At 50.2% G+C, this 23,620-nt stretch overlaps 1 protein-coding gene across 2 annotated transcripts in view; it reads right to left on the bottom strand.

Moving 5' to 3' along the window:
- The window catches only part of LOC147891862 (ARM repeat superfamily protein), a 147,992-nt gene that overhangs the window by 118,784 nt on the left and 5,588 nt on the right, over positions 1-23,620 (bottom strand). For both annotated transcript variants that reach the window (XM_087388423.1, XM_087388424.1), the window contains exons 3-6: positions 2,508-2,651; positions 2,040-2,120; positions 1,815-1,884; positions 1,624-1,694 (exon numbers count right to left, since the gene is read on the bottom strand). In XM_087388423.1, the coding sequence (XP_087244549.1) occupies positions 1,624-1,694; positions 1,815-1,884; positions 2,040-2,120; positions 2,508-2,651 (366 nt within the window). The remainder of the gene's footprint in view (positions 1-1,623; positions 1,695-1,814; positions 1,885-2,039; positions 2,121-2,507; positions 2,652-23,620) is intronic.

Genomic DNA, 23,620 nt, shown 5'->3' with positions numbered 1-23,620 from the left:
AAGTGTCCTGTGTGGCGTAAAAGACACTAACACTATAAGTGTCTTTATTTATGCCTACAAGGCACATACCATGGCCTATAGGGCATCACTAGAAACACCAGAGGATGGCCTACAGTTATGGGCCAATTGGCCCTGGTTTTATGTCCAAGGAGGAGCCAGAACAGGTCGGCCAGGAGGGGGAAAACTGACCGACCAGGTCAGCCAGTCTGTGGCACCTGGGTCGGTGGTAGTCCTAGGCCTCTGGGCCTATAAAAGGAGGGCCTTTGTGCCCTCATATTTCATCACCTAGAGCAGCTAGAAGTCAGCAGATTGGAGCAGCAGGAAGACCTACCTTGGGCCTATCTTCTAAAGGTGAAGGAGGTACATTATAGACTGCAGACAAAGCTGAGAAGGGCTGCCCACCTAGGCTGGCTTCCGGACAGCAAGGTGGAAGGGATGTGGATGGAGAGTCTACATATGCTGGAGGTGGAGCACGCGGGCTCAAGTCTAGAGATATCCGATAGACAGTACAAGTACGTGGTACGATCAAAGGACCACACTCTGGTGGGACTTTGGATCTCTCTCTCTTTTGTATGGTGTCCATAGCTTTGGACCGAAATATATATTCTTTTGGTAGATTCTATATCTGGCTGGATCATTGTCTATTGATGAGTCTGCACATCTATTTGATGCACATGAGTTAAGGAAGGTTGTGATTCCACTCCCTACACACACTGTGTGAGCTTCTGGGCTATTTTATCACTCTTCCACTGTGCGTACCCTCTGTTGGTCGATTTCAAACAAATGGGCCTCAGAGAGAGACCAAGGCACATACCACGTCCACACCATTCACCATACAAGATCTTGAGGTCCTCCATTCTCAGTGAAGCCATCACATCCTACCACCTAGAGGTATCCAAGAGACAAGGCTCCCTTATAGGCAGGAGCCTACAGCATGCCAAAGCCATATCACAAGCCTCATGCCATCCAGCAACACCTCCATTACTTGGCGTACCAAAGTTACAACCCATGATTCTAGACAAATAGAAAGGCATGCAGCAGGAATCAGGTCATTATGTACTTGTTTTTTCTCTTCCTGGTTTACAGAGATGCTTTGTCCTATGGGACCCATACCACATTTTCTTAATCATTTGTACACTTTTTTTGTCTCATAGACCCTCATGGTCTCAACCAGACTTTAGTAGAGCTTTCCTTTTATCTAGTAGGGATGCGGCATGCCTCTGCCAGATCTTGCTCATATCCACAGTCTACAATGCTAAGCTTGCACATAAATCAAGAGCACAGGTCGAAGTGATGTTGTTTGGATGCATATAGCATGTTGCAAAATGCATCCACTCTTTTGTGAACGACAAAGTGATCCTTAAGATGTTGGAGATACAAAATTTATAATGTAAACCGCAGACCATCTGGTTACCTTGGTAAATTTAGATGTGCATGTGAACGAGAATAGCAGTATATTATTTTCCAACAACAGTTGTAAAATGCAAAAAAAAGATGTATCAGACTGCAATCAAAGCAGCTCTTCCATCTTTCTATAGACTGGAAAGACGTGAAGTTGTGCATAACTACCAAGTGGGAAGGCAAACTTCAAAATCAGCAAGACTTATTGATTTCAAAGCATACCTTATAAAGAATAGGAAATATTTGTGGCAAAGCCTGTGTGAGGCCAAAGAGCAACTGCCTGCGCCTCTCTCCTGATACATCAAGCCAACTTGCATCAAAATCCTGAGCGAGAACTTCAATTCAATTCTCATCTGATTTGTGTGATCAATACAGAGACCCTAACAATGCTGCAGATATGCTCACAGTAGTACCTTCCAGATCTTCATTATATACTGTTATATCTTCCGGAAGCCACCTCAACACCATGACGACCAATTCTGCCTGTCTTAGTCATAAAAACCATTATATCCATCTCATATCATGACAACTAAATATGCATGCTATTTATATAATTTGAAAGCAAAAAAATATTATGAAGGAACTTCATAGTATTAGAAGGCATTTTCAAAAATCTGCTCAATGGTCGTGAGCATTACATGCGAAGGGCTCACAGAAGCCAAATCACTAAGTTTCAACAGCAACCCTTGCAGCAGGGACGTTCCTTCATGTCTGACCACCTACATGCTCACATTCTCAATTGAGTGAAAGCCTGATCCAAGTATCAAATACTGCATCAGAGCTAAGGACCTGTCCTAGATTTCAATTAAATATATTGAGTGGAGACTGCTATAAAATCGACATTAGTAGAGGTTAGATGCAAAGCAGAGTGTCAGCAACCATGCAATCAGCATTAATGTATTCAGCACAATCCAACTCATAATGTTAACAAACAAAGTTGACCTAGCTTTTGTAGCAACTCTTTGGTCTACACTATGTATGCTGAACATATTAGGCCAAGAAAGTGGAGCTCAAGTGAACTTGCTGCCCTTTCAATGAAAAAGCATACATTTAACTGAACATGGAAACAGAGTAACTTTATAATCAGCAGGTACTAGCATCCAAACCTCAGCCACCAAAGCTGCCGTTTGGCTCTTCAGAACCCATTCTTCCTGAGGCGCTGCAATTTCTGCAACTAACCCAACCACCAGCTCTGCTAGTTGTGTCCTATTTTCAGAAGTAAGCTCCTCCCACCGCATCCGCACCAAATGCTGTTACAACAACACGTGTCAAAAATGGCAATTTATATTGTTGCATGCAAAAACAAAGTTAGAATGCTCAGACTGAGAAAGATTAATAAAGACCTGAGATCCCAACTGAAGAGTTTCAAAGTAAGAAAATGGCAGCAAAAGGACTGCCAAAGACAAAAACTAACAAAAGCAAATAAGCCACCATAAGCATCAAAAAGTCCATGGTCTTGCCTCAAGCTGCTGGGTCTCAATGAATAGGAATAGGGAAGTGCATATGTGAAAGAACAGCACTGACACTCAGCAATTCAAGCTTGCATAGGTGCACCAAATGCCTTTAAAGGATCAAAAGAGAAAGAGAGATTTATTAATAACTGCAAAAGGCCAAAGAGGCATATGAGACCAAGTCAAGAATACATTATGAGACTCCCTTGTATAGGGGAAATAGAGGTGCCTAGCACATGCCTAAGGATCTAATAATTTTATGAAGGGGAATATCTCATTTGAGACAAGGCTGCTGACTACAAAGTCCTAGCCAAAGGAGTTGACAAAAAGGCTTATATAAATTAATGTTGTCTATACCAAACTTCAAAGCCTATATCTCTCAACTAAACAAGAAAGAAGTCATGTGGCATAAAAGGTTTGGTCACCTGAACATCCAAAGCTTGGTGTCCTATGAACAAGAAAGGCTTTGTAAGTTGCCTACCACATCTAAGATCGTTTGTAAAGGATGTAGTATAGGAAAACACAAGGAGCCCTTTGGACCTCAATAGATCGTCTGAGTCCATCCTCAATTGTTGAGGGTCCACCTATAACTTGAGACCTTCACTGAAGGTCTCATAAAACCATTCAGACAAGTTCCTTGACTCAGGTTAATTTTCACATCATCTTACAAAGATCTTCAGTAAGAGTTGGTTCATTGTCCTCTCTACCACTTGTCCAACGATATGATACTTTGACACCTTTGATTAATTTATTGTCAATTTGTTTCTACCAGCATCATGGATGTGAGCATAAGCCGCACAGACAGGTAATCGATTTTAGGCTTGCCCCTCGAGTGCAAGCACACTTTTTATGGGAAGGAGGCTGTGGTACAAAGAGTTGCCATGTAGTTCCCGAGGGAATGATTGGCTTGAGTATGATATTTCTCCATCTTTCTCTTCAAAGGACACAGCATCTGACCCTAGAGATGAGAGTGCTGCAATAAACCCTCGGGTAGGTCTTAGCTCTACAATCTAGGCCCTCGGGTCTAAACCTAACAACGGGATTGTAGCTGTAGCACCTTGCTGCATATATTTTATTGCTTTCTATTATGAGCTTATGATCCATGGACCATCTATATTTCATATATATTTTGACTCGAGTATTTGAGTCTTAGCTCTTCCAATAGTGTAGGCTAGTTTGCACAGGAACTCACTTTTCCAAAGCCCTAGCCACTTCCATGATCAAAGTTTGAATTAGTGTTTTCGAAACCTCTACCTAAGAAAAAGATAGAAACATGACAAGCCCAGGTCATCTTTTTGTTACAACAAGATATTGTCATGTATCGTAGCACCAAGGCCAAGCTTTGTGGCCTAGAATTTGTCCATGAGATAGCCACAACCTCGTGCCATAAGATAGCCACAACCTCGTGGCAACAGCAATATGCTCGGCCCCACTATAATAACTCACATCACTAACAAAACTTACATTACGCACGCAAACCTCCCACCGCGTCCACAGACAACTACTTGTGCGCACATGTAACCACCAATAGTTTGCTCAAAACATCTATGCCGTCAACATACAATGTGAGAATACCCAACTAGGAAGGAGCCCCTCTAGGCCTATGATCCCCTATGGGTCGTGTAGTCTTATTAGGGAGTACACCGGTCCGGGTTCGCCTAACCTCTAGCTCAAGGGTGATCCTTGAAAGGATCTATGGTTGGGTGATCACACACTAGTATATACCTTTTTTGCCCCTATGTTTGTATACTAACAATTAGTGGTGTTATACATTATGTAGCTCATGGATAAAGGACTACATAGGATCCCTAAGTTAGTTATGGCTAATATGTACGCATGATTCATTTGGTATCAAAGCCTACTCTATGTGCTTCCTTTGAAATTGTCTAATTGTTTTCTATACGTGTGTGAGGTTTGCAATTTCGTTTTATGCGTAGTATGAGAAAAAGCTGAGAGGGTCAAGCCCTACTCAATAAAAGCAAGGTAAGATCCAAGGCTAAGGCTGAAAGTGCCACTCAAACTTATACTGACCTCCAAGAAGAAGGAAGAGCCTCTCCACTCTTAGAAAGGTCACTGACCACAATGTGAGTCCCCATATGAGGAGGAAAAGGGACCAGGATAGGTAGAATGACCTATAGGGCAGCTGATCGTGGATTATTAATAGCTGAATGTAGAAGCTATAAATATGAGGTGAAGGTAGCCATGGCTACATGACAACAGATCTTGTTCGAAAATAGGGTCCATTGTCCCACCTGTAAGCCTCCATATGAGAAGAGCACAAGAACATGGTACCAATGTAGAAATAGGGGTCCACTCGGTGGAGCAGGGAGAAGGAGCCGTGTAGTTCTAGGCGTCGGTCTGTTTGCATACAGATGTTGCATCATTGCCCAAGGCTCCTTCACGGTGAAAGGACTCTTCTATCCAAGGAAGGATGAGCATACCTATGAATTGTTGCAAATCAAGCTTGAGGTGTTTATATACTCACATCAAGTTCCCAATGGTCCAAGACAAAAGCAACGATAGCCTATTCATCTTCTCACCTCAGATGCATGAATGCATGTATTTTAATATTGAATATATACACACACACACACACACACATATCCAATATATATTGAATATATATTGCATTATCCAACCACTTTATTTCAAATATTTAACTCAATTTAATCGAAAGCTTTCATCTCACATTATGGTCCTTGACCTGTCAAAGGACAGTATGTACACACACACACATAATAATATATGTGTGTATATATATATATCTAGTATTAAAATATTTTCTGTCCTTTGACTAAATACTGTCCTTTGACAGGTCAAGGACCATAATGTGACATGAAAGATTTCGATTAAACTGAGTTAAATATTTGAAATAAAGTGGTTGGATAATGCTAATAATATATGTGTGTATATATATATATCTAGTATTAAAATATTTTCAAAGTGATTGAAGTGATGTTTTCTCAGCTATGTGACTAAATACTGTCCTTTGACAGGTCAAGGACCATAATGTGAGATGAAAGATTTCGATTAAACTGAGTTAAATATTTGAAATAAAGTGGTTGGATAATGCTAATGAGAGAGGAAGAGATGTCACTATGACGATGGTAGGACTTAGTATGACAAGAGAGTGCTCTGAGTCTAGATAGTGCCCATTGATAGGCCAAGACCATAATGTCATACAAAATATTTTGAATATCTATACATACATACATACATGCACACACACACACACACACACACACACACACACACACACACACACATATACGTATATGTATATGTATATGTATATGTATGTATGTATGTATGTATATGTATACATATATACATACATACATATATATATATATATATATATATATATATATCTAAATTATATATATATCCAATATTAAAATATTTCCAAACTAATTGAAGTGATGCTTTACAAAGCTTTGTTCACATCTCAGTCACTGGAGTAACATGTCAAGGGTGGACAAACATTGGTCACAACTTGTTCACACTTTGGTCAGACCTCGATCACATCTGGGTCACACTTTGTTTCGCAGATCACTGAGCAGCATGTCAAGGATGGATAGACATTGGTCACACCTTGGTCATACCTTGGTTACACTTGGATCACACTTCGGTCACATGACTAACATGACTGGAGCAGTACATGACTAGAGCAGGTACATGAGTAGTACATGACGAGCAATATATGTCAAGGCATGTCAAGGGTGGACCGACCTTGGTCAAGGGTGGGCCAACCTTAGTGAAAGTAACACTGGACTACAGCATAGGTGAATGTCATAGTAGCTAGTCCCTGCTATGCATGATGGAGTTTATGGTTTTCAACCTTGTGAGTGACTATCATGAGATTGAAACTGCACTATGTTGTGTTTTTAGAGAATGAGTTTGGGAATGTTCCTGGATTCATACGCTTTGTTATGACTGTGACAGCAAGACAGAGGACCAAACCTCTGACTTTTGAGAAGTTGGGTCCATTACTGCCACAGGAAGAAGCTAGGGAGAAGCTCTACAAGAATGACAGATACGACAAGGCATTGCTGGCAAAGGTCTACGCTGGCAAAGGAAAGGGCAAGCCTAACGGTGGCAAGTCCAAGAAAGACAACTCTGATGACGAGGACACTTCCAAGAGGAAGCAAAAGAAGAAGTGCTTCTATTGTGACACGCCAGGTCATTTTGCGAAGGACTACAGAAAGAAGAAGGCGGCTCAGAAAAACAAAAGGAAGGAGTCCGACTCAGATTCAGAGGGTGATACAAAGGCCAAAGCAAATGTGGTAATCGAAGAGTTGTTCCTGGTGACATCTCTGTGTGTTACTGAGGTCAGATATGCCGACCTAGAAACCACAGTGATGATGTTTAACATTGAGATGTGGGTCGACAAGGAGTCATATGCCTTTGTGAAGGTGAAGGACAGCATGGAGTGCTTGGCATCGGTGACTACAAGTATTGGACAAGGTGTTGGTGAGGTCAACCAGGTGACTCAAGGAGATCACCATGGCATGGGTAGCTCATACCGAACTCAGCCAAGTGACTCACGGAGATCACCATGGCATGGGTAGCTCAGACCGAACTCAAGACCATGCGGCAATAACAGAGGAAGAGGACACTCATAGTACTGCAGAAAACAAACATGATACTGCAAACAATACCAACGGTATTGACGGTACTCCAAAAGACACTGATGGTACTGCAGAAGATATTGAGGGTACTGCAGAGGAGATTTATCTTCTCTCTCTATCCCCTTTGTCAGCCCCTCTGTTACCCCTTTGTCACCCCTTGTTCATCCCTTATCACCCCTTGTTCACCCCTCTGTCACCCCTTGGTTCACCCTTATCCACCCCTTGTTCACGCCTCTATCACCCCTTGTTCATCCCTTATTACCCCTTGGTTCACCCTTATTCATCCCTTGTTCAACCCTTGTTCAACCCTCTATCACCCCTTGTTCATCTCTTGTTCACATGTTAGAAATCACCCAACAGAGGGTACGCACAGCGGAAGACTGATAGAATAACCCAGGAGCTCACACAGTGTGGTGTGGGGTGTGGAATCACAAACTTCTTCGTTTAATGTGCATCAGATAGATGTGCAGACTCATCAATAGACAATGAACCAACCAGATATAGAAGACACCAAAATAATATATTTTCGTCCAAAGCTATGGACACAATACAAAAGAGATAGATCCAGAGTCCCACCAATGGTGTGGTCCTCTTATCTTACCACAAGGTACTTCTCCTATCTACCGGCTATCTCTAGACTCGAGCCTGCGTGCTCCACCTCGAGCGTACGTAGACTCTCTGTCCAGATCTCAGCACCCTGCTACAGGCAGCCTAGGGTTCAGCCTTGTGAGCTAAGCCTGCAGCAGCACCTCCACCACTACTTTACCTCCTGGTTGTAGGCCAAAGGATGAGGGTAAGCTGCTCCTATCTGCTCCTCTAATGGCATGAAGAATGAGGCTGGATGCCTCCTTTTATAGGCCCAAAGGGCCCCTTGAAGTGACCAACTCGCCTGCCCTAATATGGCCGACCAGTCTGCCATAAAACCGACCCCACAGGACCCTATTTATTGGGCTGTGGGCACATCTCTAGGGCTGTGTGCTCCCTGCCTTGAAGTGGGGGCCCAGCCCCCCTTGCTTTGTGTGCTAGCCCCCTTCCACTCCCCTCTATGCATGGGGATGTGGGCTGGCCTATGTGGCCCACCAGTTTCCTGGCCCTATATAAGGGCAGGGTGCTGCCCACTGCAGCCTGTCCCTTCCCTGCAACCCCTGTGCTGCTGCCAGGCCACCTTCAGGACCTTCTTGCAGGTTGTATCCCTGCCGATGGATCTGCCATGCTGCTGTACTGCTTGCGTCCCTGCCTGTTAACAGCCGCCATGTTTTGTGCCTCTGCCAGGCTCTTGTGCTGCCCCGCCACCTGCCGTAGGGCACACATCTGCCCACTGTCCTTGCCTCCTGGGTTCCATGGCTTTCTCTTCTTTGATGTGAGGTGCTGCCCACGTGGCAGCCCCCTCTCTTTCTTTTCTCTTGGGCACATCCTGCCCTAGGTACCCCTCCCCCACGCTCTAGACCACCACCTCTTGGTTCTGTACCCTGCAACAATTGGTACAATGCAGAGTGCAAGGCTTATCGCCGACACCTCCAATTTGAAACCAGATGTCACCTCCCAAATACACCAGACACGGTACGCAACTACCGATGTCTCGTACGTCGGAAGAAGCAAGCATTTCTTCGTCGAAATGAGGAGGAGCTGCTGCACATCTTGTACAGCAGCAACTCTAAGGATTTTTGACAGAGATTCCTTGAGCGTAGGTCCCCATCACCCCTCACCGACACGAGAGTCTGGCACACGTATGCACACCATCTTTATGATGTCCCACACCAGCCCACTCCAGATCTCATACACACACCTCGCCCCACCACTTGCACGTTGTTCACCAAAGGGGGAGTCAAGGACGCGACATTGAAACTGCACAATGGCCGAGCGAAGGATCACGAGGGGCTATGCATTGAGTTTATCGCATATGGGATCGACACGTTAGCCCCGATCCTAGCAAAGCTATTCAATGACACTATTTGCCTTGGCTTCCCCCGCACCTGGACACTCAACACCATCATCCCCATCCACAAGGCAGGGGATCCCATGGACCCGAATAACTACAGGACTATCATGATTGGACATGTGATGTCCAAGATCTATGCAGCTGTATTGGATGCATCGGTCAGCCTGTTCGCAGAGATGAGAGGGCTCAGAGCAAAGGGTCAGGCCGGTTTCAGGCGAGACCATGGGACTATGGTTCACATACTCACACTCAGGAGTGTCATTGAGGAGGCCAGATCACTGAAGGAGAGGGTATATTGTTGCTTTGTGGATTTCCGCAAAGCCTTTGACACAGTACCTCGAGCTTGTCTCATCACACGCCTACAGACACTCGGATTTGATCTAGAGATCATCTGGACAGTCATGGCACTGTATGAGAGAGTCTTAGGCCGAGTTCGAACAGGCGCAGGTTGGACAGATGAGATCCTAAGTACCATAGGGGTCAAACAGGGTTGTCCCTTATCACCGACCCTCTTTGGCCTCTACATCAATGAGCTTGAGACTTTTATGGGGGCGTTCGGAGGGACCGGTTGCTCATTTGTTGGGATCATCATCAGGATTCTTCTTTATGCAGAGGACGTGGCACTCTTGTCGTCCACACCCAAGGGGCTCCAGCGACACCTGGATGCACTGCAGGCTTTTTGTTTATCCCATGATTTGGAGGTCCACCTTGGCAAGACGAAGGTCATGATCTTTAACACTTCTCGAGCAAACATGCAACGGAAGCAGGTTACTTTTACTTTCAGTGGGTCACCACTTGAGATCGTATCCTCATACACTTACTTAGGGGTCATCTTCTCCGGCCCGATCTTCACGATGAGACCAGTAATGCAGGTCGGACTAAGCAGGGGATACGCCTCACTGCCTTGACTAAAGAGACAATGCTTTCACTCCCACTTCCAGGACCCTCGGACCAAGGCTCTTCTCTTCGACTCCTTGGTCCGACCAGCCGGTATGTATGGCAGCCCTTGTTGGGGGCCTGACAATCAGATATAGAGTGGACACGGGTGGAGCGCCTGCAGATCCTCATGCTCTCACGGATGATCGGGGGAAAACCATCTGTACCACATCACATCATTCAGGCCGAGTTTGGTGCTTCTCCACTCCAACTAGATGCAGCCTTTCAGACCATCACATATCTACACCGGGTTAGATCCTATGGGGACTGCACATCAGGAAGACAGAGGTTGCCATGGTTGGCTCTCGATTCCTCAGCGATGCTGGTATGCACGGACTCACAGATGGTTTGTGAGACTAGGGTTCCACATCGATAAGATACCTCCTTTTCAATACAGTTTAGATGCCCCTCCGGTATTCCCACCCACCATCCTGATTGGGCCACATACCAACCAGGTCATTCGAGAGGATCTCCTACAGCTACACACCTTTAGGACCTGGTTGGAGCCGAGGGAGCTCCCAGTGAAGTTGAGTTTCTACGGAGAATACTGTCTTCGTATTTCGAAGGAGGGATTCATCACACCACCGGGGTACACTGAGCTTCATATGCCTGACTCACTACGGATCTCCATCGAGCAGTTTCGGGTATCATCACACCGCCTCCGCATAGAGAGCGGCAGAGCAGAGGGGATTCCTAGGGAGCATCGCTTATGCATATTGTGTGGCTGTCAGGAGGTTGAGTCGGAGGAGCATTTTATTTTCAGGTGCCCAATGTACTACGAGATCCGAGGTCGCTACCACTGCCTCTTCAGAGACGGCTCCGGGCTCCTTTCCAGATTCCTCGCCTACCCAGATCAGAGATGCCTCGCGGCCTTCATTCACGAGGGGGTCCGACACAGAGAGTACTTACTCAGGCGACGAGGCTTGGCCACATCATCAAAATCCTCTCAAAGCAAGATCACAGAGTTCTTCCCATCGAGTGACATTGATCATCCAGTCTCTAGCCGCAGACGTGACAAAGACCCTAACCCAAACAACCGCAGCACAACACACGAGACATCGAGGGGAGACAGATCACTCTGGGAGACCTCCCATCATTGTTTAGACCCGGGATACGTCCCACGGGAGTCACAGTGGCTCTAGTCTTGTGTCGAGCCTCGTCCAGGAGACCGAGATGCACGGCACCCCTTGACGAGCGCCAGCGTCCCATCACCCGCTATGCACCAGCCAGGGCGACATGACATACGGAGGATTCTGCTCGGTTCCGGTCCTTTTCTTTTCTTTTCATTGTTACATCCAGATGTATTTCATTATGTATGATCAGACTTAGGGTTCAACACGGGTGATGATCCTCGTTTCAGTAGCTCCACCCTTATTGTGATTTGTATCAGGTTTTCTTTCAGTCTCATAGACCCATCGGTCTTCCGAAGACTCTAATAAAATTTATTTCTTTCTTTCTTTCTCCTCATATGGGGGCTTACAGATGGGGAGGTGAGGCAGGCAATTCAAATTTTGCCACCTTGTCAATTCAAATTTCACCACCTTGCTCACTGCTTTTTCTATACCACTCTCTCTCACCTGTGCTATTTTTAGCTCGCCTGGCCAAATTCAGCTCCTTTTTTATTTTTATTTTTTTTTTAATTGCGGTGCCACCAGGGCCCAGCCAAGTGTTGGACTCACGCACACTCACACACACCCACCTGCCTGGCTAGGACCCCATTGGCAGCCTTGGCGACCACTCGCCGCAACTTGCTCATCCCCTTTGTAGCGCATCACCTCCTAGTAGCCCCCTCTTGCAACGCAACATCTCCTTGCACCCCCCTCTTGCTGCGCAGCCGCTCTTGGCAGCACCCTCTTGCTTCACATCATCTCCTTGCACACTCTCTGGCTGCGCACCACATCTAGCAGCCCCCTCTTGCTATGCAACATCTCCTTGCACTCCCCTCTGGCTGCACACCACCTCTTGGCAGCCTTGGCAACCACTCATCGTAATTCAGCTCCTTGACAGCCTTGGCGACCACTTACCGCAACTTGCTCATCCCCTTTGTAGCACATCACCTCCTGGTGCCCCCTCTTGCAGCACAACATCTCCTTGCACCCCCCTCTGGCTGCACAGCACCTCCTAGCATGAGGAGTGAGTGATTCTATCCTCTACTTTCCAACATGGTATCAGATCAAGGTTTCCAGCTCTAAAAAAGGAGTTCCTCAGCAAGAAGGCAACTCCAATCCACACTCAGGTTTGCTGCGTGGTCAAGTTCTATACTGCAAATTCATTTTTCAGTTTGTTATTCGCTATTACAATAAGGATGGAGGACAAGGATTGAACTGTTGCCTCTTCAGCCCCTTCTCTTCCTTCCTCCTCCAGATTTCTCTCATTCAAATCCCGAACTTTGGAGAGTCAGGGAAACTAGATGGGTTGAACTACCCAATCTGAAAGGTGAAAAACCGGAGTCATTTAGAGGCTCGGAAGTTGTGGAAGCTAACAACGGGGGTGGAGGCAAAGCCGGAAGATATGTTGGACAGCAAGGGGAAGATTCTCATTCCAGTAGATGGAGAGGAGCTTGAAAATTGGGAAGACAGAGATGCCCACTCCCTAGCATTAATCATAGGGACCACTCTGTTCTTCCGCACATCCAGATGGCGGAGACGTCCGTAGAGGCATGGGCTATTCTAAAGGATCTATATGCAACAGACAACACATCTCGTATCTTGCTTCTTCAACATCAACTGTACAATCTGGATATGAATGAGGGAGACAATGTTCATGACAATCTGACAAAAGTCAAGGTGGTAAGGGACCAGCTCACCACAGTTGGTCAAAAGGTAGACCCAAGTCATCTAGCATTGCTTGCGTTACACAAGCTACCTCGCAATTTCAAGAGTTTTGTGACTACGGTCACTGCAGGACACAGGACCAAGCCTCTCACCTTCGAGGAGGGAAGAGGCTCAAGAAAAGCTATTTACTCAATCGAACGAGAAGGCTCTCGTGGCAAGGGACAAGCCCGGCAAGGGTAAGTTCAAAGACTCCAAGAACAACAACAAGACCGAGGATTCAAAGAAAAAGAGGCAGATAAAGTGCTTCTACTGTGAGAAGCTTGATCATTCTGCTAAGGAGTGCCGCAAGAAGCAGGCGGAACTCAAGTGAAAGAAGGAGTCCAAATCCAAGGAGGAGCCAAAGACCGAATCAACAAACGTCACGACCGGCGCTCTCTTCATCATCACTAAGTACTGCTCCGCCTATGCAGCTAGTGAAAGAAAGGAAGGTTGGTACGTGGACAGTGGAGCTTCAAAACACATGTCCAACAAGGAGTGGTTCAAATCCATGGAAGGTACGCATCTCGATTCCAAGGTCACTGTGGGGGATAACCAGACATGCCCTCTGAAGGGTGTTGGTAGTATTCCATTCATTACGACTGCAGGAAACAAGGAGCTGATTTCCGGTGTACTGTATGTACCAAACTTGTGCAAGAACCTTTTGTTTGTCAGTCAGGTGGACAAGCACAATATGTCGGTCTTATTCGACAACAGCAAAGTCACTGTCACATCCAAGGCCAATGGAAAGGTGGTAGCTCAAGGAGTCAAGGAGCAGGGCTTCTAATGGTGAGAAGCCAAGACCAAGGCTGTTGATGACAAGACTCCATACGAAGCTTACTATGATATGAAGCCAACAATATCTCATTTATAGATTTCCGGTTCTAATGCATTTGTTCATGTGCATAAAGATGAGCAGACGAAGCTTGATTCCCATAGCCAAAGATGTATCTTTGTAGGATACAGTGAAGAATCCAAGGCTTATTGTCTTTTTGACCCGGAAAAGAAGAAGATCCTTATCAGCAAGGACGTGATCTTTGAGTACTCAGAGCCACCAACTGCAGAAGAGGTTCCTGAACTTCCGTCATTACCCCACCCAAGGTCACCATCCAAGAGGTGGAGACAACTGAAGACCCCGAGGAGGAGGAGGAGGAGGAGGAGGAGAAGGAGCATGTTGTTCCAGAACCGGCTCCCAAGGCGACTCCAGCAATGGCACCTCCATCAAAGAAGAAGCTATCTTAGTGGTATTTGAAGACTTTAGCAAACTCACGGGTCATGGACATTCTCGAGAGCATTTCCGGAGTGCGGCGGTCTCAACACAACATGAAGACTCCCTCTGTGAACTACGCTATGGTGGAGCTTGAGGAGCCCCATTCCTTCCAAGAAGCGAACGATATTCCACAATGGCACGAAGCCATGCAGGCAGATATGGATGCCATTTTGAAAAATGACACCTGGGATTTAGTGCCTAAACCAACCAAGGCAGTACTAGGACCTCAACCACCACCACCATGAATTACTCCCCTGAATCAAGTATTGGTGGAAGAGCTACCTAGTGATTGGGGAGACCCCAAACCTACCTTCAGTGGAAACAACTATCCCCAAAATGGCGACAATGCAAATCGGTCTAGTATTATAAGTCACTATATTATACAAGATGACCAAATCAATTCCCTACCTAGAGCTCCTGCGAGCTTCCCCTCCCCCCCCACCGCTAGCTCTACCTCCCCCCCCTAGCTCCTCCCCTCGCCTCGACCACCCCCACCCCCTGCCCCTCCGCCCTCGCCCCCCGCCCCCCCTCACCCTCACCCGCCGCCCACCTCGCTGCGCCCCTCGCCTCCGCTCTCACCCCCCTCGCCGCTCTCTCGCCTCTCCGCTCCCCTCCACCTCGTCCCGCCGCTCCCCTCCACCTCGCCTCTCCATCGCCGCCCCTCGCCTCCACTCTCCCCCCCCTCCCTCGTCTCAGCCGCCCCTCGCCTCTCCGCTCCCTTCCATCCCGCCCCCTTCCACCTCACCTCGACTCACTCAACCCCCCCCCTCACTTCACCTCACCCCCCCTCTCGCCGCTCAGCCTCACCCGCCCGACCCCCCTCGCTTCACCCGCCCCCCCCGCCTCCATTCCGCTCTCCCCGCCCCCCGCTTCACCTCTCCGCCCCTCGCCACTCCAACCCCGCCCTCCCCCGCCCCCCGTCTTCCCCGCACCCCGCCCCCCACCCCCGAACCCCCCGCCCCCTCACTCCGCCTCGCCCGCCCTTCCGCACCCCGCCACCCCCTCCCTTCCGCCCCGCCCCGACTCACCCCGCTCCCGCCGCCCTTCACTTCACCAACTCTCCGCCCCCACTCCCCCCGCGTCACCCCCGCCTCCCAGCCTTCCGTTCCTCTCCACACCCAGGCTCCACCCTCTCGCTTCGACCCCCCTTTTTGGGTGGCAACCTTTTCCTCATCGAAAGCTTGCAGTTAGTCTTGGCAGTATGGCGGCTCCCTGCCCGGATCCGGAGGCCCAGTCGGACCCTCCCTCTCCAGATGCCTACCGCGTTATCCTGACAGAGCAACAATCATCTCGTGTTCGGGAGGTTGCCATTGACTTTGCCCGTACCTCTGTTTACGGTAGAGTCATTGGACACTCTCCCTCCAGATCAGCCATCAGGGACTGGCTCCAGTCCACTCTCCTGCTAGAGGATGGCCATATTGAGGAGGTGGCCCTTATGGGAAGGGGCATCTTCTGGCTCAAACTCTCCAATGAGAAAGCTGCGAGCAACCTGATTGCCGGTTCCCCCACATCGGTGGATGGAAAGATTATCATGATAGTCCCGTGGTACCGTGGATTCAGCACAGCGGATTTTGATGTTCAGTTCCGTATACCTCGCCACCCAGTGACACTAGTTTTTCTAGGTCTTGCTGCTGAGCTGCGGCCGATTGTCAGGGACTTGGGCTCCCACTTTGGCTGGGTTATGCACGACACTTTCGCCGACGCGGTGACTACGGCAGGAGCCCCCCGAGTCCGTGTGGCTGTGGCAGATCCTGCGACTCTCCCTGCAGTGATCGAGATCGTGACAGATGCCGGCAGCATCACCCAGAGCATGATAGTCACCGGACAGCCAGGTCAGTGCCTGAGGTGCCACGGCTTTGGGCACTTGGCGGCTGCTTGTCCACGTTTCGCCAGCTCGTCTCGACCCCCCCCGCCCCCGCCCCCTCCGCCCCCGCCCCCCCCCGGACAGCCACATCAGGAGGAGCCGAGGCAGCCGCAGTCCGGTCCAGAGTTAGTGGGCGGTTGGACCGAGGTTAGAAGGAAAAGAGGAAAGAACAAGAAGATTTCGGATAAAGGCAAGGAGGCAGAGGTTACCCTTCCTGCAGCAGCACCCCAGAGACCTGACAGGCAGCCGCCCCAGGGACGGAGAGCTTCTTCTTCGACGGCAGCCCGCCCTTCACAGCCTCAGATCCCCCTCTCTCCCGCTCCCCCGCCCCTTTCCACTCAGTCCCAGCCCCTTCCCCAGTTTCCCCCCCCTTCGCCCGACCCGCAGCTTCAGCCCCCGCCTCTTCTTCCTCAGTCTCCTCCTCCTCCCTCTCAGCCCCAGTTCCAGATGCATCCCCATCCCCCCCCCTCCCCCCGTCCCCCTCGACTCTCCCTCAGAGTTAGCTGCACCGTCGGCTTCCCAGCCGAGGGCAGCCCCCGCTCCTCCTCCTCCACCTCCTCCGCTAGTCGCCTCCGTGGAGTTCGAGTCGCCTACCCCTCAGCCTCCTCCCCCTCCCCCCCCGCTGGCAGGACACCCGGAGTCTACACCACCACTGGAGCAGGCTTCCCTGTCCGCTAGCCCCTCAGTGGCAGACTCTGATGGGTCTCAACTTCAGGAGAGAGAGCTTCCTCGAGACTTTTACAAATCTGGCCCCTGGGACTACTTGGATGTGGCCGACCTTGGGACCTTCCCGGCTTGTCTCGACATCAGTATCTTCCTGCTCCGCAAAGGGGCGGATGGGAAGATTGCCGCCTTGGCCCCTAGGGATGGCCCTAGCTTCGCTTTCACGTTCCTCAGCGATGGCACCGAGACCTGGACAGACGACTCGGTTTGGGAGGCTCTCAGAGAGCAGACACACGCCCAGGTTTGCTCTTGGATAGGCCCGTCCGGTGGGCAGCTTCTCGAGACTCAGTGGTCCGAGGGCGATGTGCGCCTGCGGTGGCGTTGCGCCGCCAAACGCTTCCGACTGATTGTGATCCTCAGACCTCCCCTGTCATGGCCCCTCCCCCAGGATGTCAGAGCTTGGTCCCATCAAAAACTCCGAACCTTCTATGGGATGACCACTTCAGAGTTCTCGAGCTGGCTCGAGAAAGCATTTGCTCATGGCACCAAAGGCCTCTCACCTTTGCTGAAGGTGTTGAAGAACGGGCAGGACGACCCCGTCTCCCCCTCCAAACCTTCTCATAAGCGGCAGCGCCTCCATTCCGATATGTCTGCTTCTTCATCGACTTCGACCGCGAGCAGACAGTTGTTCGCAGCCTCCCATCCCTCTCCATGAGCCTACACCTCGTATCCTGGAATGTGAACGGGTTTCACTCTTCCGGCACCCGTGGTCCCAGGAAGCTCATTTTGCGACAGGAACTTCAGCCTGCAGTGATTGGTCGTTTGGATGTACTTCTGCTCCAGGAGCACAAGCTTTCTGCGGCTCATTCCCGTAGCTGCGGGAAGGTTCTCCCTGGACGTTCCTACACTTATTGGGAGCCCTCGATCGGCGCACAGGCGAGGAGTGGGGGTGTCTGTACCTCCGTGTGCGAGCAGTTAGCCCAGGGAGTTTTCGGTCATGGCACGTTGATCCCAGGCCGGGCCCTTTGGGTAGGTCTGGATTTGGAGGGATCCAAAATAGGAATCCTCAACATTTATGCTCCCACAGAGCTCCGATGCAGAGCCACTTTCTGGAGGACACTTACAGGGATTCTTCCAGACATGGATTCCTGGATTGTTGGAGGTGACTTCAACAATCTGGAGACCTTGGAGGACGAGCAGGGCAGAGATTCGGAGTTCACAGGTATGGCTCAGGCAGAGCAGTCAACTTGGGACTCTTTCATCTTCGCGACAGGAGGGAGGGACAGTTGGAGAGACCCGTCCTTCCGGCGTTGGCACGGGAGCCTGGACTTCTCATGGGGCTTCCGCAGGGAAGGAGGCAGACTCCTGGAGAGGCTTGATAGATTTTATGTCAGTGATTGGGCCATCAGCAGAGGCGGTCAGGCGGGTATAGTTCCAGGGACGACACTTTCCGACCATGCGCCTGTGCTCCTATCATTAGATTCGGCAGCCCAGACCCTTCCCCCCCGGTCATGCAGGATTCCCGACTCCATTTTCTCGAGGGAGGACGTGCGCAGCAGTATTTGCAGTCTTTGGGACAGAGACTGGGGCGAGTGCGTGGATCTGGTTGACTCGGTCGCGCAGGCTTTGCAGGAGTCCAGCCAGATCTGCCAGCTCGCAGCCCTACAGGTTCGACAGGATTGGTGGGGCAGAGAGAGCTCTTCGGAGGGACCTCGCCTCCATTCAGCGACTCCAGCAGGCTTCCCCGGGCTCGGAGGAGCTTCGGATCCAGGCCCTTCGAGCCAGAGCCCTTCTGGAGGAGACACTCCAGCGTCGCTCAGAGTTTTCCTATCATGCCTCTCTCTCCTTCTGGGCCCGGAAGGGTGACCGGATGTGCAGGGAGTTCTTCAGGACGCATGGCCAGAGAGCTGCAGGTGATCAGCTTCGGAGTCTCAGGACAGCGGATGGCCACATCGTTACGGATCCAGGGGAGGTCCTGGGGTTGGCCACTGACTTCTACAGGACCCTCTTCCAGCAGGAGCCGCTTGCCCCTCGTGCTAGTCGTGCCCGTGAGGAGGTGTGGAGGCACATTCCATCCCTGGTCCAACCTAGCATGCAGGCGACGTTGTTGGCACCGTTCACCATGGATGAGATGTTGGAGGCCTTGATGGCCATTGACGGACAGAAATGCCCAGGTGAGGATGGGCTATCCCGGGCATTCTTCACCTCCTTCTAGGACCAGATCCATCAGCCCCTCCTTGCAGCTCTGCAGGGGATTTTCAGCAGCGGTCAGATGCCAAAGAGCCTTTCCTCGGGACTGATTTGCCTCATCCCGAAGGGAGGAGATAGACAGGAGATCCGCCAGTGGTGTCCGATCACTCTCCTTACCACTGCCTACAAAATCCTCGCCAAGATGATCAGTGCCAGAGTTCGGCCTCTACTCCCAGACCTCATCCATGACACTCAGACAGGCTTTGTCCAGGATCGCAGTATCCTGGATAATGTCTTCACCTTTTCAGAGGCGGCGGAGTGGGCTCAGCACAGCGGATCACACCTTGCCATTCTACTTCTCGACTTCGAGAAGGCCTACGATCGCGTGGAATGGTCCTTTTTGGAGGCGACTCTGGAGCGGCTAGGTTTCCCGGCAGGTTGGATTCAGGGTATCTCGGCTTTGTACAGGACAGCGTCTAGCAGGGTCATCATTGGAGGCAGAATGGGTGAGCGCTTTAGCTTGGAGAGATCAGTGCGTCAGGGCTGCCCCCTTGCTCCTTACCTGTTTCTCTTCTTCGCCGAGGCCATGACTTACTACCTTCGGGCGAGGTCCATAGGGATCAGGGGTGTTCGCCTTTCACTCCAGGAGGACACGGAGCTTTTGGACTCGGAGTACGCAGATGATACAGCCCTTTATGTCCAGGACGATGAGAGGATGCTAGAGAGACTGCGGATGGCCCTGGAGGTCTTCTGCTCGGCAGCTGGTGCGAAAATCAACTGGAACAAATCAGTTGGTTTTCTCACAGACCCTGGGGCGTGTTCTCAGTGGGGGCGATTTCTGGGTTTCAGATGGATTCCACGGGGACAGACAGCTAGATACCTTGGCTTTCAGGTTGGCCTAGACATCACGCCAGCTCAACAGTTTCTCCCGGTGCTAGACTCCATCCGACGGAAGCTGGCTTTCTGGAGCACTGCTAAGCTCTCTCTTGCAGGTCATGCCCTGGTAGTTAACCAGGTCCTCCTAGCCACGGCTTGGTATGTGGCTTCCTGCTGGTGCTTCTCGAGATCCAGCGTGGCACAGCTCAGGAGGTTGGTTCGGAACTTCCTTTGGTCCGGGGAGGATGGTCTTAGAGATACCAGAGCCAGGGTTGCTTGGCAGACAGTCATTCTTCCGCAGGCTGAGGGTGGCCTGGGGGTCATCGATCCAGAGCTTCAGAGTCAGGCCTTGTTAGGCAAGCTTGTCATCCACGGTTTGACCCCGGGGGGGCAGACGTGGAAGATGTTACTTCAGCAGGGAGTCGGTTCTTGTGTCCCGCGCCGAGGTGGAGAGTGGCTACCGTCCCTCAGGTGGATCTTCACTTCCGCCCCGCTCACTCAGCCCCGTTCCCCACTCGTTCGTAGCTTCCTCATGGTTTGGAGGCGGCTCCGCCTCAGTCTCATTCAGTCCCCTCCCAGCTGTCAAGAGGAGATCGATCGCCAGCCGCTTATCTGGAACGGTCAGGTCAGAGATGCTGAGGGCATTCAGTTGGGGGAGAGATCACATATCAGGTGGGACGGCTGGATGAGGGGGCCAGCCCGGTCCCTTCGAGTTTGGAGGGATACGTACAGACATCTGGAGATGGCTGATCTTGCAGACGCAGCTGGAGGTGCACGTGGAGCCTAGGCGAGACGCACGGAGATCGACGGTGCGATCCCAGCTGTTTGGTTGGCTCCACCTGAGCCTCAGGTCCTCATGCCTGGTGACACCCGCTGGCTGGGACAGTTCACCCCCCGTGGCATCCCACTGGTGATCGCAGGACGTATGGATGACTCCTCTATCTCCTTCGCGGTTTCTGGGGATGGACGACTCAGGAGAGAGGATGCGCTCATCGACCCCCTACTCCCATGGCAGAGGGTTCGGGTCGTAGGCCTTTTGGGGAAGGTCTGGCGTACCGACCCTAGCATCAAGCAGGACCAGATGCAGCTTTGGCGTCTTTGGCTCTGGGAGGGGCGGGCCTTGTCAGAGCTTGATTGGGCCCCAGGAGAGTGGTGGTGGCCAGAGATTGTGACAAGACAGGGGCCGACTTCCTTCTTCGCCTACAGCACGACTCTGGGCAGGCGAGTTCTTGGGAGGATGCAGAGCCGCCCCCCCACCCAGCGACCCAGCTGGTACGCACAGGGTATTTCCAGGTTCTTTTTGCACGCATTCTGGAAGGCCTTGTGGGAGAGCTGGCGGCCGCGGAAGATCTCATACTTCCTGTGGCTTCTTGCCCACAAAGGTCTTCCAGTGGGGAGCTGGTTGAGGCAGATAGGCCAGGACGGATGCTGCCAGATTTGCCATGCGGATGAGGAGTCACCAAAACACTGCCTGTGGAGCTGCACTCGCGCCCAGGAAGTGTGGAGGTGGACTTTCGGGATTCTTACTCGCGCAGCACCAGAGCTAGGATTGATCACTTGGGGCGCGTTCTGTTGGTGCAGCACCGCACCTGGTCTTCATCACTTATTCGAGGCATGCCAGCAGGACCCCACTTTCCTTATCACACAGGGGACGTGGGGGCCGCTCGAGGGTATCCCGCAGCACCTAGCAGAGGCTGATACAGGAGTTCGGGAGAGGCAGCCAGTCTGGGAGATTATTAGCAGCATTACAGGGTGGCACATCTGGACCTCGTGCTGCGCGCAGATCCTCGGTGGCACCTCCTTATCGACTGCCCAGATCATGGCGGAGATTTGGAGTGAGATTATTCATACCCTCAGAGGCCAGTGGGACCAGATTCAGGGAGACTCCCGGGCCGGTCAGGAGAAGCGGAGACGCTTCCTCCGGGCTTGGGACACACAGGGCCTCTTCTTCGAGCAGACTACGCAGGGCCTTCAGTGGCACTACTCACCACCCCGATGGCTGTTCACTCACACTCGTCTTATCCCTCCGTGAGAGTAGGATTTATTCTGCTACCTTTTAGGGCTGTGTCCGATTTGTGAACGCAGCCCGTCGGCTATAAGCTGACCTCTTGTATCTTGTTTTCGAAGTAATATAATTAGCACTGTTTTTTCGGCAAAAAAAATACAAGATGACCAATACATTCCGGTCTACCACATGGCGCCGTTTCCTCAAAAAAAGGGATATACGAACAACCTGGACAAGACACCACCCATTCAATGCCATACATGTCAAGGGCCACACCCAGCCAATGAGTGTCCAGATAAGGGGCAATCTAATCAGCCAATTACATGTGCACCAGCACCTAATACACCACCGCCATTGTGTACCCTAGCTAGCCAACTCACTAACAGAAAAAAAAATCTTATACCAATCAAGCACATACAAGACCTTGTTAATACTTTATCTTTGCATGTGCTAGTTGAATGGTACACTACCAATACCCTTGATTGGGCAGCTACGACTATCACCCACAATGATGGACAATCCAGAACTGAGACTAGCCATAGTCTTGAAACTTTTTTTTGACTTTGACGTGTGCTCTCTGAGGCTCCACCTCAGCATACCAATCATGTCCTCCCTCTATCAATGCAAGTTCTAAGCACCTCTCTTTGACCATGACCATAAAAAGCTTCTTGGTGATGTAACAGCGGTCTCTGACTTTAGGGTTGCTTGCAGCCTTCTTTTTCTTTTGGTCTGCCTTCCTATGGCAGTCCTTTGCAAAGTGGCCTTATATCAACAATAGAAGCAATTCTTCTTCTTCTTCTTCTTCTTATCCAAGTCTGCCAACTTATTGCCTTTGAATCCTCATTACCTTGGGGCTTACAGCTTACCCTTGTCATTCACTTTAGCAAGCGAACGACAACAAAAAATCTAAATTTGTATGATTGGACATATTCTAGTCTTACAAAGGTATATATATGTACCCTTGTCATTCCCTTTAGCAAGGGAGGCCTTATCTCGAAGTCCTTTGTATTTCTTTCCTGTCAAGTATTCTCTTGTAGAAGCAATGGCACAAGCTCCTCAAAGGTTACAAGCTTTGTATAGTCATGGTGGTTATAAACCCCTTGTAGCTCTTAGTAAGTATGCCAAGCACAAGCATGGTCATCTCGGATGACTTCGTCTCCTGACCAACTACCAAGAGCTGATCCCACACTACCTTCATCTTCGTGATGTAACCTTGAATTAAATGCTCTTCCTCCATCTTCCTGTTGAGCAACTCCATCTTAACCATGGCATCATTATTGATCTCATGCATGTCCTTTAGGACAAACCAAGTCTTATGCACCACCACTACAAGCGGAACATGCGGCAATATTGCATCTGCAATCGTGCCAATGATGATGGCCAGGGCCTCCGCGTCTGGAGTCCTTAACTGCCATTGAATCCGTAGGTGGAATCCGTAGGTGTCACAATCTTCCCCCAAGTATCATTTAGGTCTTCAAGCTTTAGCTCCACTCCTTCCATTATCGCCCAAATCATTCTCACCGGCAAGTGACGCCAGATCTTTATCTTCTAGAGAAGGTGTTGGTGCCATCCAACTTGCCCACA

Source organism: Dipteris shenzhenensis, chromosome 17 (genome assembly GCF_047967505.1).
Source record: "Dipteris shenzhenensis isolate YYH24624 ecotype China chromosome 17, Dip_SZ_1.0, whole genome shotgun sequence".
Taxonomy (NCBI): Eukaryota; Viridiplantae; Streptophyta; class Polypodiopsida; order Gleicheniales; family Dipteridaceae; genus Dipteris; species Dipteris shenzhenensis.
This window is presented reverse-complemented; position numbering and strand designations above follow the sequence as displayed.